This window comes from Phyllobates terribilis, unplaced genomic scaffold (genome assembly GCF_046119375.1).
Source record: "Phyllobates terribilis strain yellow unplaced genomic scaffold, ASM4611937v1 Scaffold_5__5_contigs__length_657084704, whole genome shotgun sequence".
NCBI lineage: Eukaryota > Metazoa > Chordata > Amphibia > Anura > Dendrobatidae > Phyllobates > Phyllobates terribilis.
The window spans coordinates 486,862,593-486,881,608 of record NW_027362765.1 but is presented as its reverse complement, the minus strand read 5'-3'; the positions used below and the strand labels follow the sequence as shown (position 1 = coordinate 486,881,608).

Below are 19,016 nucleotides of genomic sequence, written 5' to 3'. Positions count from 1 at the left end.
TATTTGTAAAGAAATCTGCACATTAATGGAATGCACAACTGTCTAAATCAAGCATAAACCTGCAACCTGGGGCAGGATGGTGGCTCAGTGGTTAGCACTGCAGCCTTGCAGCACTGGGGTCCTGGGTTCAAATCCCACTAAGGACAACATCTGCAAAGAGTTTGTATGTTCTCCCCGTGTTTGCATGGGTTTCCTCCGGGTTCTCTGGTTTCCTCCCAGACTCAAAAGACATACTTATAGGGAATGTAGATTGTGAGCCCCAATGGGGACAGTGCCCATTAGGTCTGTAAAGCGCTGTGGAATTAATGGCGCTATATAAGCGAGTAAAATAAATAAAACCTCTATGGTTGTAAAATAGTGTGAGGCTCTATTAAAGGGTTATTCTCCAAATTGCATTATTTTTCTCAAAGCACAGTAAATGCATGCATATTATTAACATGCAAAGCCCAAACACAACGTTTATTTCTTGTACCTTTCAGTCTTTTTCCATATCTTTATGCCCCTCCGTGCATTCATCTTCACATATTTGAATAGGCGATCCTATTCTTACCTGCTAAAACTACATTCACCAGCAGCACACCACTTCATCTCAGTGCAGCACACCCCACCCCTCTTCTCCTGCATGCTTCTTACTAGCCTCACTTTAGCATCATCATTCATCCAAGTTTAAAATGCACCTTATGCTCCTGTGCACTGACGGCTCCTGTACAATACCCTGCATGATCAATTTTATCTTCCGCCATCTACATCAGGATAGCTGTGTGGTTTTATATTAGCTAGTACTAGCAGAGCTCACCTGTACTGATCCACAATGACATTAAAAACTCCTGTGAAACTGCAAATACTGCTATACTGATGCATATGGCAGAAGATAATTCTTTGTTGTATGCATCTGTAGAGCAACATTAGCAGTTTCACATCACTGTTCTCTATGCAGCAGGTAACAAGCACAGGTCAACTAAGCCCAGCTTCTATGTACAGCCACACCCTGCTGTAAATCCACTTTTCAGTCCCCTTATCCAAAGGACCATCCTGCAGTACATCGCTCCTTTCAGCCCCATGTATACAGTCAATCCTGTAGTCTCCCTCTCCTCAAAGTTACCAGCACACAGGCACACCGCTGCTTCCAAAGTATCAACTCTACAGTATAATGAAGGAGGCTTTGCCCAATTCTGTTACATTATCCCTCACAGTACAAGTTCCATTCTACACAGCACAGCTATGCCGGCAAAGATGCCAGCTGAGATACTGCTAGCTGATGGGTAAATAGAGCCTGGTGGGGTATCCTTAGGCTGCGTGCCCACGATGCGTTTTTCATGCGTTTGCGGAAACGCATCAAAAACGCTTGGTAATCCGCACCCCATGGTCCCCAATGGCATTCCGCAATGTCAATGCACATGCTGCGGATTTTTGCGCAGCGTTTCTGCAGCGCTCATAACTCCGCAGCATGTTCATTAATTTTGCGGAAGCGCCGCCATTGACTTGCATTGAGACGCATAGAATCAGTGTCTGTACATTTGTACACGCGGATAATATGCGATTCAATGTGCGGATGGTACCCAGTTCTGGAGGAGAGAAGACTCTCATCGAGACCTGGGTACCATTGTACATGCAAAAAAAGAATAAAATAACAAATAAAGTTTATATTCACCTTTCCGACGGCTCTCTGCATGCCGGCAGCGCTGAAGGACCTTCGGTGACGTTACAGTCATGTGACCGCAGGCCCTTCACCGCTCTGTCTCGCGATATGCCGGCAGCCAGGAACCAGACAGGAACAAGCGCTGCAGCACACGCCGGGGCATCAGGGGTGAGTATAGCTTTATTTCAAGCATTGTTTTACGGTCACACTACATAAATCCATGCTGTTTGCATGGATTTATATAGTGTGACCTAGTTGTCAAGCACTTTCCAAGTGATGCTAAAATCGCCTGGAAAGCGCTTGTCAATCTGCATGCGGAAACGCATGTGGATCCGCATGTATTCTGCAGGAAAAACACATGCACAATCAGCATGCGTTTTTTCTGCCAGGGAGATGCAGAAATGCTGCAGAAATTTTCTGCATCGTGGGCACATAGCCTTAGGGGGAAATATGTTCAACACAAGGCAGATTTAAAAATGGGTTAAATTGGTACAAATAAATATATTTGTACAGTACATAAGCCCCACATTGTGATTTTGGGACCAATACCATGTTCAATACAATACCATATCTGATCACATCAACCTGCTGTTGGCAGAGGCAGCTAAAATATTAAAACAAACCAGAATATTACAATAATAGGAAACCAATTTATTCAAATCAGTTTAAAGGCTCATTCAGCACAGCACGGACTGGCCTCGACTCTCCTGACCCGAGTAGAACAGTCTCATATAAATGCATGAAGCCGTCACTCCTGGGTGGGGCGTGCCATGGTCAGTCTGTGCATTAGCGGTCTCATCTCAGATCCATGTGCACGGATGTCTAAATGAGCCTTAAGGAAGCTCCTAAAAATTATGTTCCTAGAAAGGTCAAGCAGCCTGGGATTTGGAAGGACTTCCATTTCAGCCTTTATTTTTTTCTTTTAATAGCTCTGCATCTCACTATGGAAGCAGAAATTTAATTGAAGGCTACAATGGAAGAATAGACAGTGTGTCAGCATTCTGTTTTCTCAATGCCACCTCGATAAAATCCATAGGCTTCTTACAAATCCTCCCACGCCTCCTTTTCTGAACCATTTCATTTACCTGCTTGTTATTTTTAGACTCTTCTCAATTATGCTAACAGCTGCTTCACTGAAGATTGTGGGTTGCAGCGCTTATTGACGTGGGAATGTTGGATGCCTATGTGAACTGCATGGGCGATTAATTTTTTGGTTTCTTAAAAACAAAAAAAAAATCCATCTGATGACTTTTGCAGGAAGCTTAATAGATCTAGGGATATTCACACACAAACTGTATATTAATGTAATATTCGTTGACCTTTAGCACTAAAATTCTTCCAAACCGTACGTGTAGTCTGATTTTTTTTTTTTTTTTAAAAGCAGAAATTATGTAATTCTTGAATTCAACCTTTTTTGTGACTTTAGAGCAAAAAGTCACATGATCTAAAATGTTAAAAAAAAGTCACTTTAGGGGTAAGAAGGGAAATTCAAACTTTTAAAAAAAAAACTTAGTTAATGAATCAGTCGCAAAGATCTGTAAAACAAAAACCACTATGGCTTGCACACATTCATGTATATAGAACACTACTACATACAATAACAATAGATTTCAAAAAGGCGCAAAATAGCATAATAAGTTGCAAATCAAAAACAAATATAATCAGCAGATTGATCACATTACAGTGCTGCCCAGCTGCAATCATATGACCGTATAAATCCGACCACATTGCATGGACTGGTTGGCGGTTCTCCCGACCCGAGCGTGACAACTTTATGTATTTCTATGAAGCTTTCATGCTCGAGTTGGGAGACCCGCTGGCCAGTCCGTTTATTGCGGCCCGATTTATAAGGTCTTCTGACTGCACCCTTACTTATAGGTCAGCTACTGGGAGAAAATTAACTTAATTCCTCCCTGCAGCTGCTGGCTTTCAGGCATAGAGATGTTCAGGGAACGGTTACACTCTACTGCACTTTAAGGTGGTCAGACAGCATTGAAAAAGAACCTGCAGATTAACAGCAATGAAGACTGGTGACCTCACTAACACAGCCTTTTATATCCGTTCAGTTATAATACCATATCTACCTTTATAAGAGACATTCCCTACATACAATCCTATAAATTAAAACACTAATGACACTAATGATAAAATCTTGTGTTTCCTCTGTGCCAAAGACTTGTTTGGTAGCTTAGTACACACAGCGTAGGGTTCCATTGTGCAGCTCAAATACGTAGGTCATAGCTGGATCCAATGGGCCAGTTTATTATATTCCCCTTATAGGAGTTGATCAAAAAGTTTCACCAGAGCCTGGTGCAGCAGTGACTTAGGAGTCCATGGACACTGGACCAAAGCCCTGCGAAGCTCCCCCTGCCTTCTCGTCACGAAGTTACCAGTGCAGCATAATCAGAAGAGCTGTGCCGGCAGGTAGGAGGTGGTTCACAAGGCTCTGCTCCAGGGGCCATAGATTAACAACATAGCCAATAGACCAGGGTCCTGCAAATGTTTTTGCCCAACATTACCCTTAAAGATTTTTTTTATAATTTCTCACATTTTAGTAGTGATTTAAACGTCCTAAATCATGGCCACAGATATGACTCATTTTGCACACATTGTCATACAGCTTTCGAACAGATGCAAACTAAAACATAGGGGAGGCAATGGCTTACAGAATCGAAACAGGATCCATACAATGAATTCCCAAAGCACAGAACTGGTCTGACAGTTTTGATGTCTGACTTTGCTGGTAGAGGACCAATTTGCATGCCATTTTGTCCAGTCCAGAGTTGCCTGGCCTATAAGTCGCCCTATGCCAACGTATTGCTCTCCACAAAAAGAAACATAACCTCTTAGACCAGAGTTCTTAGATTTGCTTTTACATACAATTTTTTATCTAACTGGTATTTGAGGTTCTCTGCTACGGCATTTTCTACAGTACACTGCCCAGCTAATGTTTTCACAGTGAGTAAACACAACCATTTTGCTTACCAGAAATTCTGAAGAGGTTAAAGCAATGTAAACAGTGTTTCCTGTACATGTTTAGCTTGCCGTTTTCTGAATTCTGGGATTACAATTTGGAGTTCACTTAACTCTCCAGTTAGGGGAGGAAATTGATGTTAATCAGTTGCAGCTAGAGCACAAGCCCTAGGCCATTAAAGGAAGAATCACGTTAATAGCTAAAGCAGATGTTATTGCAAAAGATAGCCAGACATTTGTGGCCAAAGGTTTAATAGGTGATAACGTCCTTAAGAGGGGTTGGGGGCAGAGAGGGGTCCATATGTACTCAGACCAGATCGAAGGGGATGGGGAGACCCTATATGTTCTTAAAATTTTGACTTAAGTATGGAGTCAGGGTCTAGGAACAAGCCATTTGTACTGAATTACTTACTGCCTAGTGGTCAAGGAAAATCTGAAACATGGAGGGTAAAAAACATTGCTCACATTTAGTTCATGCTCCATCATACACCTAGAGGACGGCAGAAAGTCTTTCTTCAAGGCCAATCTTCATTTCAATACCTTTAATAGAACACCCCAAATGGACACCAACAAGACCAAGACGCCTTATCACGTTTTACATAAACAGAGTGGTAATAAAAGGATTTGGATGCAGGAGTTTCTTTCAGGGATGCAGACAATATTCTTGTAAATCTTAGATGCCACCATTATCTCTGGACTGGATCTGACACTATAGCTCAACTTAACAGACCTTTAAACAGCATTGAGTAAATTCTTATATTAAAGTTCTAGTACAGGTCTGGGTTCATTCTACGTGTAAAAATATAGAACATGACAATTTGTCCTTTAAAACAGCTCATTGCTATTAATGCTCAAGATGCAGTCATTGGCACAAATCTCTGCATATACACTGAGCCCCAAATGTTTCACTTTCTGCACACTCCTCAAATATTGAAAACCATGGTTCAGTCAGCCGACGGCTGCCCGGCCTCAACAAAAATAAGAGCAGAATATAGATAATGTTGATGAAATGTATGTAACCACCAGAAATCTCCACTGCAAGACCCTACACTATTCTGTAAAGTCCAGTATGGACAATAATTTACATTAGCCAGAACTTTAAAGCCACTTGTTTTGTAGTTCCTCCTTGTTCGAAGAAACCTGCTCCAACCTGTTGAGGAATGAACTATACAAGATCTATGAATATGTCACATGATAAAAGGGCCCAAGAAATTAACAGCAGATCTTTGGAGCCTCCATAGATCAGATTTCACTTTCCGGCAAATCCCTACAGATGTGCGTTTTAATTGAGAGCTGGAGAATTTGAAAGCAAAGTCAACACCTTGAAGTTTTTATCAAGTTACTCAGAGCATCCGCGAATATTCGCAATGGGCACTTGTCCTGATGAAACAGACCATTACCATAAGAGGATTCTGTTGCCATAAAGGTCTATAATAATGTTTATATAGCCTTGGGTGCCAAGGACACACTGGCTGCTTCTCCAATTGTCCATCCTTGCAGCACTTTTGGTAATTAGTCAATGTATACCAGGAACACCCCAAACCTGACTTTTTGGTAATTCTCTTATCCTGTCATCTAACAATAACCATTTGCCCCTTTGTCCGTCACCCAGATTCATACATTAAAAAATGGGCAAAACAACTTCAATAACAGTCTGCTCATATGCTGCCACATACATCGCATCCCGTCAGGGGTAATGGTCACAAGTCAATGATATTAAACATCACCATATTATGGCTGATCGCTGTAGATTTTCGAAAAAAAACAAAACATTTTTGATCATAGTTTGACAACTTGGGACAAGAATAAGTCATTTTCAAATATAGGAAGAAGTAAATGTGTTCATTTTAAACAAAGACACACTGACGAGTCAAAGAAAAAAACATTTGTTTTATGGATCGGCTGTTTTTAAATATACGTTTTATTTTGTATATATTTTTTATTATACATCTTTTCATTTTTTTTTTCTGCTAAGACCACAACAAAAACACTTGAAACTGGAGTAAGAACTTGGGACATTGTGCCCTGTAAACAGATTTAGCACTAGAATACACTGGTAAATTTTGTAGTTTGGGTATACATCTCTCCAATAAAACACCCACACAGTGACAAGAATGAGACTTTAATTGGTTTTAAGTGGAGTTTATAACACTAAGATAAAAGGGATGTTAACACACATACAATAACAAATGGACATGTGATTTGAATGAGGCATTATCCTGTACATGTAATTTGTTGTATATTCTCAGTGCATAGCATTACACACAGAGCCACTGCTGCACAGCACAATAATATTTGAAGAGGCTGAACCGGAGAAAAGACTGAAGAAAAAAAAAAAGAAAAAAAAAAAAAAGATACACTTTCAAAGAATTCCTCAAATTTGGGAGCAGAATAATGGGGCAGAATACGCCCACCTCCAGTTGAAGCCTCTTAATAGTGCACAGTTCCACCCATTCCATTTGCATGCATGACAAGTTTAACAGTTTTTAACAAAAAAAAAAATAGGGAGAGGGAGAAAAGGAGGAACAAAGAAAAAAAAAAAAAAAAAAAAAGGTAAACGAGGCACTTTGTGGCAACCACAGGCATCGTTAGACATATTGCACAAATTTTGTTAGATTTCAACTGCTGCTTGTATACAAATTGCCTGCAATCTCCGCTTAATAAATTGGTGGCCCATTCCACATAGGAGTCATGTACACAAGCCAACTTTCTGCATTAAAAGTGATCACTGGGATCATATATATCTACCTGTGGGATTTATGCTGGCCTACAGAACCTTAGCCTTCTCTTCAAAAATGTCATTAATGGGAATAAACTTTCAATTTGGACAACAACTATATGGTCTAATTTACCAAGACCCACCCTTTAAACCCCTACACTGATGAAATATGACAGTTTTGTTCTCCTTACCCTCTAAACAAAAAAGGATAAGTAGGACAAGCATCAGGCTAATAGCCAGAAATCTACACAAATACTGGCAGACAACATGTTACCTTCACTCCTAGTTCACCAGCATTAATGCCTACAGGCCATACCGTCCCAGTACCACCATTGCGAATATAAAAAAAAAATAAAAATAAAAAAATCGCAGTAATAAAAAAAAAAAAAAATTGGGTGGCCAACAAAATACTGCAATAAATTACTCGGGGAGTAGAACAAATCATTGCAAATTCTTGTTAAATCTATAGGTTGATAGCTAAAATGGAAAATAAAGTACATATTTTATATTTGTACATCTATAATGCCATGACTCCCACTTCAGGTGACTTACAAAACTTTAGTGAGGTTTTAAGGATGATTTAAAAAAAAAAAAAAAAAAAAAAAAAGACAAAGCAATTATGTAAGGAGCGGAGAAGGGATCAGAGAAAACAGTGCAAAATCCCATTATTTAGGTATTGTATGAGTTTATTTTTAATAAAAAGTAATCATACATGACGTGGGGGGGGGAATAGCCATCAGGCAGGAGTCAAATTTGGAAGTTGGTAGGTAATTAAAGAGTAACCGCTGTTTTAGTTTTTATTTCATAAGTCAATATCACATATCTAAGAAACTTGATAAAATATCAGAGAAACGTGCTTCTCACCTCCTGGACTGATCTTTCACTCAATTCTGGGGTAAAGTCAGTTTTCAGTGAAGACAGATTTTCCCATTACTGAACTAGATGACAATTTGTGCAGGAAATAGAGGCAGACACAGACTGTCAATTCATGGGTCACGTCTGTTCAGTGAAGACAGACTTACTAATTAATGAGATAAGCGGTGACAGTTGGTGCCTTTAAGATTGTATGGAGTAGGAATAGCTAGAGACAGACAGACATTCTGCTGCAAGTTCTCCATAGAACCCTGTCATCTCAGTAATGGGAATCTGTATTCACTCAAGACAAATTTTTACTCTTAAATGGAAAATTTGGAGCATTAAATGCCAGCCCAGGAGAAAGCATCTGATTTCTCCAAATTAATAGTCCACATGAAAGTAAATTTTGTAATAGCTCATGGAAAAAAAAAAAAAAAAAGACTGTTACTCTAATAGGAATCAGTCAGCACATTTTTACTATGCAATCCAAGAGCAGTATGATGTAGGAGCAGAGACCCTTATTCCAGCAATGTGTCACTTACTAGGCTGTGTTATGCTGTATAAATAAAATCCGTATTATCAGCAGATTCCTACTAGTGGGCTAGTTGTCTCCTGCCTCCTGGTCCAACCATGCCTCCACCACACAAAGCTGTCAGTGATGTAGGAAGGTTATACACAGCTTAACATCTGAGCTCTGCTAGATCTGCAGCAGAGAAAACTATGACTAACTGCAGTACCCAGTAAACTAAGTGATGCACCGCTGGAATCAGGGTCTCTGTCCCTACAACATGCTGCTGTCAGATTACATAAGAAAAACTTGCTGGCAGACTGCCTTTAAAAATGTAAGTGCCTTAAAGTGTACAAGTTCTAAAGTGTTCCCATACTAAGGTTTCCATTTACACAATGCATCTTTCAATAGAATTAGGATATTTTTTCTTATCTTTCTAAAGCTGCATCACTGTAGCCTCAATTCTACATTTTTTGGACCTGGTCACAGCTATACAAAGTAGCAGCAGGTATGCATTACATAGAAAGGAGGAGAAATCCATACCTGCAGAATTGGTGACTCCCCATCTTAGTGCAATCTGTTTGGCCATGCCAAGTCTTCAACCCTGGCAATGTCAGTAAGGCAACAAATGAGCAACAATTAACCCATGCAGAATGGCAAACAGAGAAAAAGATGCCATCTAAACATGGGTGCTAATGAACAAAATATGGTGATGGCACATATACCCAAAGTGGGATTAATCCTAAGCGTACCAAAATAAAAATGCTGTAATAGGTCGCAAATATTTTTAAGTGCTTTTAATATGGAGACAGTCAGGGTTGTAAACAACCCTTGTGGCAGAGATACATTGTATATACAGAGAGCCAAACATCTTTAAGACAGGGTTGCTTAGGCCTTCTGCAAAATAGACTGACCACGCAATCTGAAGGGGCACACTGCAGCTGACATCTTTTTGTGTATGCGATACCCATGTGCTGCCCAATGACTGGAACACAAACATTAAAAGGGGTTATCCGGTCTTTTGATACAAGTCTGTCACTGATTGAAGACTTCACTATCCTTACAGTGCTTGCAACACACAGTGTCAGGATTCTCCGATGTTGGCGGCGAGATATAGCTACATTGTGACTAGACAATACAAGTGAATTGAGTGAGACGGCGTACATCTAGTCGGGATGTGGCGGTCATGTGACCGACCATACATGGCTCAGACACCAAATAATCCTGACAGCATGAAGTGTGCACATTATGAGATTTCAGGAGCCTTCAGACCTTAAGCAAAAGTCCGGACAACCCCTTTAAGGATGTGTCCACATTAGAGCTATGGCTTTGATAATGTCTGATCAGTTAGCAACAAGTCCTGCGTGATCCTAAGGTCAAGTTTCAGCTGAGGTGCCTGCATTTCTGATAGAACCATGATTTAAACTATATAACACAAGTGTGTACAACAGCCTAAGTTGTGTAACAAGCATCATACCAATATTACTTCGTGCCTGATCAATGGTGAGGGATGCACTGAAAATTAAAAAAAACAAGAAAAAAAAAAAAAAAACATAAAAACTAATACTTCGGCTTCAACACGAGTACTGCGGACAAGGCATGGGATATACAACAGTACAAATGTCTTAACAAGGTGACATTACTAGTCAAATTGAAGGTTTGGGAGTATATGCATGTTCCACAAACGAGAAAGCGCCACAACAGCCTATATGGTGGAACACGTAAGGGCTCTACTTAAACATGATGCCAACCTTACCACCATGAAAGTGGCTTTACCAGTGCAGATCCATACCTGATCTGTAAAGCCTCCCAACTAAACCAAAATCAATGACTCCTAATATAATTTCAGCAAGGATTCTGTTTCTATTTTCACTGTGCAATATAAAAAAATAAAAGACTTCATACCGAAATTATATAAGAAGACATTAACTTAAATGAAGGGAGCCATATGATCTAGGAGTGCTGGCACCACAGCCAGTGCTAGCCATGAGCAGGCAGACTTCTGGATACAGGGATGGCATATCTTAATGTGCCAGGCTTCGCTCAAACAAAAAGCAGTATCTGCATTAGGCCGAGTATGCTAGGAAATGCCCAATATAAAAAAATAAAAATCTTAACCAGGTCAAGGTACATGACCTACTTCCCACTTCTATATGCCAATTTGACAAGGAAATCGCATCTACCACTGGCATAGCATTTTAAATAGCCATTTCCATTTCTTCAAATTTAAAGGATAGCTTTCATTGTTAACTACATTAAAGAGTAAAATGGGATTTTACACTGCCATAAAATACCAACATTTATATTTGAATTGTAAATTTAAAGCTTGAGGAAAAAAAACAACAACATAAAAACAGCAGCGGTGGTAAGCTTAAATATTTTACAGCCTGGCATGCCAAAAAAAAACAAAAACAACTTTGCCACATTAATAAATGGAGTACCAGGCTAAACTTGCCATATATGTGAATTATTGAACACTGCCAGTTGAGAAATCTAATATTTTTTTAATAGCAAACTAAAAAGAAAATTTGGGACAATTATATTTTACATATATATTTTTTATATCTGAGCAGTGTTGAAACTTTTAAAGCAACACCGACTTCATAACAATGTTTAAATGTAAAAAAAAAAATATATATATATGTATATTTAAAAAAAAAAAAAAAACATTGAAGCTACTAAACATTCTTCAAGTAAAATTCCCTAACAGTTAATGACATTAAAAGTGTGCAAAACTGCAAAACTCATTGTAATAGAATGTGTAAAGTCAAAAAGGTGGATCAGACAACACCTAGGCAATTTAATTCATTTATCATTTTCCTTTTTTTTTTTTCCTTCTTTTCAGAAAGATCTGTAAGAAGCATACATCAGCTTCCTGTACTGTAAAATAGTTTAAATTGGATGGGGAGGGGGGGGGGGGGTGTTGTTAAAATGTAAAACATTACTTGCGGGCAGCACTTGAAGCATTCACAGCAGGTAGATATATGATTGGGAATAAATGCACATAAAAGGAATCCGTCAGCAGGTTTTTGCTATTTATTCTGAGAGCACATTAATATAGAGCACGAGATCCTGATTCTAGGGATGTGTCACTATTAGGCTGTGCTGTAGATGCAATACAATGAGTTTTATAAGCAGGAGGTTATCACTGCCTGACTAGGTCCCACATGCACAGCAGTCAGACTACAGTGTTACCCAGCCCCCACCACTGATTGGCAGCTTCCTTTGTACATTGTCAGCAAGCTGCCAATCAGGGGTGTGGGTGGGGTTCTACACAGTTTAGCATTATAACCAATGCTACATCTACAACAAATAAAAACAGGGATTCTTTCAAAACTACACCAAGCAGTCCAGTAAGTGACACATCACTGGAATTAGTCTCTTGTTCCCTTGACTATGCTGCTCTCAGGTTAAACAAAAAACTGCCGACACATTCTTTTTAATTTAACTGATTAACCCATTACGACCAGAATGGTTCTTAATAGAATTGAGCTAAAAGATTCACAGGACCTTAATCCAGCGGCCATGTCAGTAGAGCGTGATTACTGGACCAGAGACCTGCAAACCTTCTACCTGCTGATATCCCCAGCTGTCTAGTCATCATTGCAGTATGACAGAAGCATGACTTCGTTCCTGGTCTACTGGTCAGAAGCAGCCCTGGGCATGCCGGCAGGTAGAATGAAGCTTGCAGAGCTCTGGTACAACGGCTACAAACTACTGATGTAGCTGTATGACCAGGGTCCTATATATATATATATTTTTTTTTAAACTATAGTTCTCAACGTGGCAGTCTGAAGTGAAGGAAAGAGCATTAGGAGTTATTTTAAAAGGCAATGTCCAGTACTAGAACAACCCCTTTTCAATCTGAATGTTTGCCGCAGTTAAAATAAAAACTTTTACTCACCTCCCGGCCCGACGCCATGCCAGCACTTGCATTCATGGGACCCACGTGAGGTTATGTCACGTGAGTCTTGCAGCCAATCAGCGTTGGGGTCACTTTTCCCTGCCTTCGGACGTATAAGTAATCAACTAGGGGTGAGAGCTGCAGCTGCCCACTCACTTCCTCTTGATTACTGATCCGTCCGAAGGCGGGGGGGAAAGTGACGCCATCGCTGATTGGGCGCAGGGCTCACGTGACAACCTCAAGTGTGTCCCAGGAATGTGAGCACGGACATTATTTTAATTCAGGTAAACATTAAGATTGACAATGGGTTGTCCTAGTATTGGACAACTCCTTTAAGGGGAGTGGAGATTTTACTACCATCAAATTATCAGATCCATTTCATTAGTCAGTACATCTGTACAGATGAAACATTGCAGCTCCGATGACTTATACATGACCCTGTCTGCTTTAAAACTCTGTGGGCCCGCTTGTGACTATTTGGATGGTTCAATCCTGTACCTCTTTTAAAGAACCGCTCCCTATAGCTGCCTTTTCTAGCACCATTATGCTTAAAAGGGGGTGGGGGGAAAGCACAAACAAGCAGCGACAGTGGACAATTCCTTATATGTTCAGGATTTACTGCAGCACGCTAAACGAAGGAGCATGTAATAATTTGAGATGGTACATGAATCAAGCTGGAAGTAGATTCATTCTTAAAATAGTCACTATCCACCGCATTTAATACGTACATACAACAAGATAACCCTCGAACATCTTAGCCGAATAAAAACGTTCTGTTGCCACAATGGCTGTGAAGAGGCAGGTGGTGAACCTTGTATTTCACAAAGCACACTATTAATTTCAGTTGGTGAGAGGGAAAGGGAAAGAAAAAAAAAAAAGATAAAACTACGCATACATAGCTCCACTTTAAAAAAAAAAATAAAAAAAAGGAGTGGGAAGGGGAAACAAAGGAAAAAAAAAACAAAAAAAAAAAAGCTGGAATAAAATGGGAAAGTGCCATCTTTATTTATCCTAATTTTAAGATTTAAATGTCCTTTTGACATGAAAAGGATATTTACATTACAATGCTACGTAACCTTTTCTTAAATTTTGCTGTTTTTTTTCCCTCTTTTTTCTTTTCTTTTTTTAATTTCACTGGACAGCAGTGCCAAAAACCCTGTGGGGCAAAATAATATTGGTCAAGGAAAAAAGAAAATAATTGCTCCTATGGTAGGCTGACAATGCCATTTAAAAAGGTCCTTTTCAGTTTATTCAAGTTTGTCTTTTCTGTGGTTTTAATTCCCTCGATAAAAAAAAAAAAAAGAAAGAAAAAAGAAAAAAAAAAAACAGGAAAAATTAAGGAAAATATTTAGACTTTTGTAATCTGTGTAATCTGATCTTCATCAAAAGGTTCATTCTCTGGGTCAGAGTCAGTGGTGTCAGAATATCGGTAATGATCTGGTTCATTGTCACTAACATCCGGTGTCACAGAAGTCGAGCTGCTCGCCTCTGAATTTGAAGATTCTTCTACTGTTTTTGTGAAAAATAGCTTCACCTGAAACAATAAAAAAATAAATAAATAATGAGAATGTTGCCATTAACAATTTATAAGTCATTGAGAAATTCATGAAGGCTGCCCTTAACTAAACATACCAATCACAGCACCACTTCCACCCAGCACTGGAACCAATGGAAAATCCCTTTAAGCGTGTTATTTTATTTTCTTAATTTTGAGGATTAGGGTTTGTGTGTTTGTTTTTTTTAAAGGAAATGCAGCCAGGAGGACTTTTTTTGTACGACAATTTTGTTTCTTAAATGGTGCCATTTTTTGGGGTACATACAACTCATCATTTCCACCATATTTGCTATAAGGTGTAAATATTAGTTTTAATCTACAAGTCATTACATTTTTATTTAAAATATCTTTTTTCATTAAAAAAACAAAAAAAAAACAAACAACCATACAACGTTTACATGGCCACATTCAGAGTGCTAAAAATGTATTTCATGGAAGCAGCTATATGAGGGCTGTTTTATTTAGGCTATTCGCTTTTCACAACCGTGCGTTTTTTCTTTTATATTCCCTTTATTTCAAGAGCCATGACATTTTTATTTTTCCATGCGCATAGCCATGTGAGGGCTTGTTTTTTGAGGGACGAGTTACTTTTGAATGACGCCATTCACTTTATCATGTGATGCATGAGAAAACAGGAAGAAAAAATCCAAGTGCGTTGACATTGCATAAAAAAAGTGCAATTTCACGATTGTTTTTTTGGATTGTTTGTTTTAACCATGTCAAAAAACTTAATTTCGTTTATTTTTTCCTTATTATGCCGTTCCCGAATCAGATTAATTTACTTTATATAGATAGATCAGGCTGTTACGAAAGCAGTGATACCAAATGTGTATTTTTTTTTAATGGTTTAATTTTTAATGGGGGGTTGGGAGGGGTGAGGGAATAGGGCGCTCTGAACATTTTTTTTTTCATATATTTAATAACTTTTTACTGAGTTTAATAGTTCCCTTTAGGGGACAAAGCTGCGATTGTCTGATCGCTTGTGCTATATAGCAGTGGGTCAGCAATGCTATGTATAGCTAAAATCACGATCTATGAATGTCAGCCTCGGGCCAGCTTTCACAAAAAGATCATGACAAGCACAGCAGTCTTCAGAAGACCCCCGCCTGTCATGGCAACCCTTCGGCACCCCCGCGATCATCTCACAGGCGCGCCAATGGGCAGGTGGAATAAAATGCTCTCCTTGCCTGCCAGAGATTGACAGCGGCATTTAACAGGTTAACACTCAGGCGGAGCTCAGCTCCACCCACGGCTGTTAAAGGCACATGATGACTAATAAAATCAGTCATCATCTGGCAGGGAAAAATGCGGGCCTCAGCGTGCAGGACCACAACCTTTGACGTGCATATCAAAGGTCGTGATGGGCTTAAAGATCATTTTAGGAGGTTAAATGGGAAAGACTAGAAGGCAGTATAATTATTTAACTATCAGACAGAATTTATTTGCTGCAGCGTTTGAAATAAAGTACGAAAAAACAGCTTGTGAACAAGCCTTAAGGGTGTGTGCACATGCTATGTTTTTCAAGCAGAAAAATCTGCTGAAAATGCTAGCGTATAAGCAGGGAAACCGCTGCAAATACGCACTTTTTTTTTTTTTTTTTGAATGGGTGACAAATAGTGATGAGCGAGCACTAAAATGCTCGGGTGCTCGAAGCTCGGGTCGAGCACATTGGAATACTCGGGTGCTCGACCCGAGCAACGAGCCAAAGTAAGTCTATGGGAAACTCGAGCATTTTTCTGGTGGTCCCACCCGGCGGTCTGCAGAAGGTCAAAAATTGCCCAAATCGATGGGAACAGTGCTCAATTAAACGTCAGGCAGGCAGAATATATAGGCAGGCAGGGTATATAGGAGGGTGCATGAAAAACATAGCAGGGCACTTGGAACACACTAGTGCCCTCCGATTTTCATGCACCCGTCTCTTTAAAAAAGCCGGCCGGCAATTCAGCAACGGCATACACCGGTACCCGACAATTTAGAACAGAAAGAATAGAGCATCACACATAGATTAGATAGATCGAAGCATGTCAGTCACATATATAATAAGTACAGTGATAGTTTGTTACTGTACTTGTCATTTAGTGTTAAAATATAGGATTTATTTAAAAAAAAATTGGCGTGGGGTTTCCCGTAATTTTAGTCTCTAGCGGAGGTTAAGCAGACGACTGGGGCAGTTGTTTAAAGCCTGGGAAGGGGGTAATACCCACGGAGCTTCCCAGGCTACTAATATCAGCCCCCAGCTGAATACCTAGCCTTTACTAGCTATTAAAATGGGGGAGCCCCTCAAAAAAATGACGTGGGGTCCCCCCTAATTTAATAGCTAGCAAAGGCTAGGCAGACAGCTGGGGGCTGATATTAATAGCCCAGGAAGGGTGCCATGAATATTGGCCCCCTCCCAGGCTAGAAACACCAGCCGTCAGCCGCCCCAGAAATGGCGCATCCATAGGATGCGCCAATTCTGGCACTTAGCCTCGCTCTTCCACGCTGCCCTGTAGCGGTGGCAGTGGGGTAATAGGGCTGGGGTTGATGTCAGCTTATAATGCCAGCTGACATCAAGCCCAGGTTAGTAATGGAGAAGCGTCTATAAGACACCCCCATTACTAACCCCATAATCAAAGTTAAAAAAAAACACAAACACCCAGAATAAAGTCCTTTAATTGAAATAAACACACAATTCTTTAATGTTCTAAATTAAACCATACTTACCGTATCGCCCATTCCAGCTGAAGCCAATGTCTTCTGCAATAAAAGTAAAATAATAAACCAACTTCATCCTTACCTTTCCATGGTTCCCACGACGGCTCCAGCTCTGCTACATTCACATGACAGGCTGGACCGCAACAGAAAGCTGCCATCCAGCTTGCCATGCCCGCAGACACTGAGAAGCGCAGGCATGCTTGCGCTCCTCAGTGTCTCGCTGTGACGGCATCCAGGTAAGCCGAGATCATGTCCAATGAACTCAGCTCACCTTATGCAATTCACTGACAGCGTGGGAGAATCCTCCTGCACTCACCGCATGCGCAGGAGAATTCTCTCACGCTGGGATGGCATTGAGATGACAGGCTGGATCGCAGCTGAGCGCTGCCATCCAGCTTGTCATCCTTCAGAGACACGGCAGAGCGCAAGCATGCCTGCGCTCTGCAGTGTCTATGAAGGATGGCAGCGCTCAGCTGCGATCCAGCCTGTCATCTCAATGCCATCCAGCTTGTCATCCTTCATAGACACTGCAAAGCGCAGGCATGCCTGCGCTCTGCAGTGTCTCTGAAGGATGACAAGCTGGAGTGCTCTGCTGTGATCCAGCGCTTCAGAGACACTGCAGGTAGCGCTTCAGAGACACTGCAGAGCGTAAGCATGCCTGCGCTTTGCATTGTCTATGAAGGATGACCAGCTGGATGGCATTGAGATGACAGTCTGGATCGCAGCTGAGCGCTGCCATCCAGCATGCCATCCTTCATAGACACTGCAGAGCGCAGGCATGCTTGCGCTCTGCAGTGTCTCTGAAGGATGACAAGCTGGATTGCAGCGCTCAGCTGCGATCCAGCCTGTCATCTCAATGCCATCCCAGCATGGAAGAATTCTCCTGCTCAAGCGCTGAGCGCAGGAGAATTCTCCCACGCTGTCAGTGACGTGCATGAGGTGAGCTGAGTTCATTGGACATGAACTCGGCTCATCTGGATGCCGTCACAGCCAGACACTGAGGAGCGCAAGCATGCCTGCGCTTCTCAGTGTCTGCGGCATGGCAAGCTGGATGGCAGCTTTCAGCTGCGATCCAGCCTGTCATGTGAATGTAGCAGAGCTGAAGCAGTCCTGGGAACCACGGAAAGGTAAGGATGAGGTTGGTTTATTATTTTACTTTTATTGCAGGAGATCGTTGGCTTCAGCTGGAATGGGCGTGACGGTAAGTATGGTTTAATTTAGAACAATAAAGAATTGTGTGTTTATTTCAATTAAAGGACTTTATTCTGGGTGTTTGTGTTTTTTTTTTAACTTTGACTATGGGGTTAGTAATGGGGGTGTCTTATAGACACCTCTCCATTACCAACCTGGGCTTGATGTCAGCTGGCATTATAAGCTGACATCAACCCCAGCCCTATTACCCCACTGCCACCGCTACAGGGCAGTGGGAAGAGCGAGGCTAAGTGCCAGAATAGGCACATCTTATGGATGCGCCATTTCTGGGGCGGCTGACGGCTGGTGTTTCTAGCCTGGGAGGGGGCCAATATTCATGGCACCCTTCTTGGGCTATTAATATCAGCCCCCAGCTGTCTGGCTAGCCTTTGCTAGCTATTAAAATAGGGGGGACCCCACGTCATTTTTTTTTTGGGTCCCCCATTTTAATAGCTAGTAAAGGCTAGGTATTCAGCTGGGGGCTGATATTAGTAGTCTGGGAAGCTCCGTGGGTATTACCCCCTTCCCAGGCTTCAAACATCTGCCCCAGCCGTCTGCTTAACCTCCGCTAGAGACTAAAATTATGGGGAACCCCACGCCAATTTTTTTTTTAATAAATCCTATATTTTAACACTAAATGACAAGTACAGTAACCAACACTATCACTGTACTTATTATATATGTGACTGACATGTTTCTATGTATCTAATTATGTGTGATGCTCTATTCTTTCTGTTCTAAATTGTCGGGTACCGGTGTATGCCGCTGCTGAATTGCCGGCTTTTCATGTTTCACTGTGAGCACAGTTCCCATCGATTTGGGCAATCACTCTAATGCCACAACCACCATGGCTGTGGCATTACAGTGAGTGGCAGACAATCCCTCCATGATTGGTGCTCTAAATAGCGCCAGACATGCAGTGAGGGGACCCGAGCTCCCGCCCGAGCATCTCGAAAGTACTTGGCGAGCTCCGAGCAT

At 41.0% G+C, this 19,016-nt stretch overlaps 1 protein-coding gene across 1 annotated transcript in view; it reads right to left on the bottom strand.

Annotated features, from left to right (window-relative positions):
* Nucleotides 1–7,918: 7,918 nt before the first annotated feature.
* The window catches only part of PTEN (phosphatase and tensin homolog), a 54,503-nt gene continuing 43,405 nt past the window's right edge, over nucleotides 7,919–19,016 (bottom strand). The window contains exon 9 of the mRNA XM_073685514.1: nucleotides 7,919–14,132. Coding sequence (XP_073541615.1) covers nucleotides 13,947–14,132 — 186 coding nt within the window. The 3' untranslated portion in view covers nucleotides 7,919–13,946. The remainder of the gene's footprint in view (nucleotides 14,133–19,016) is intronic.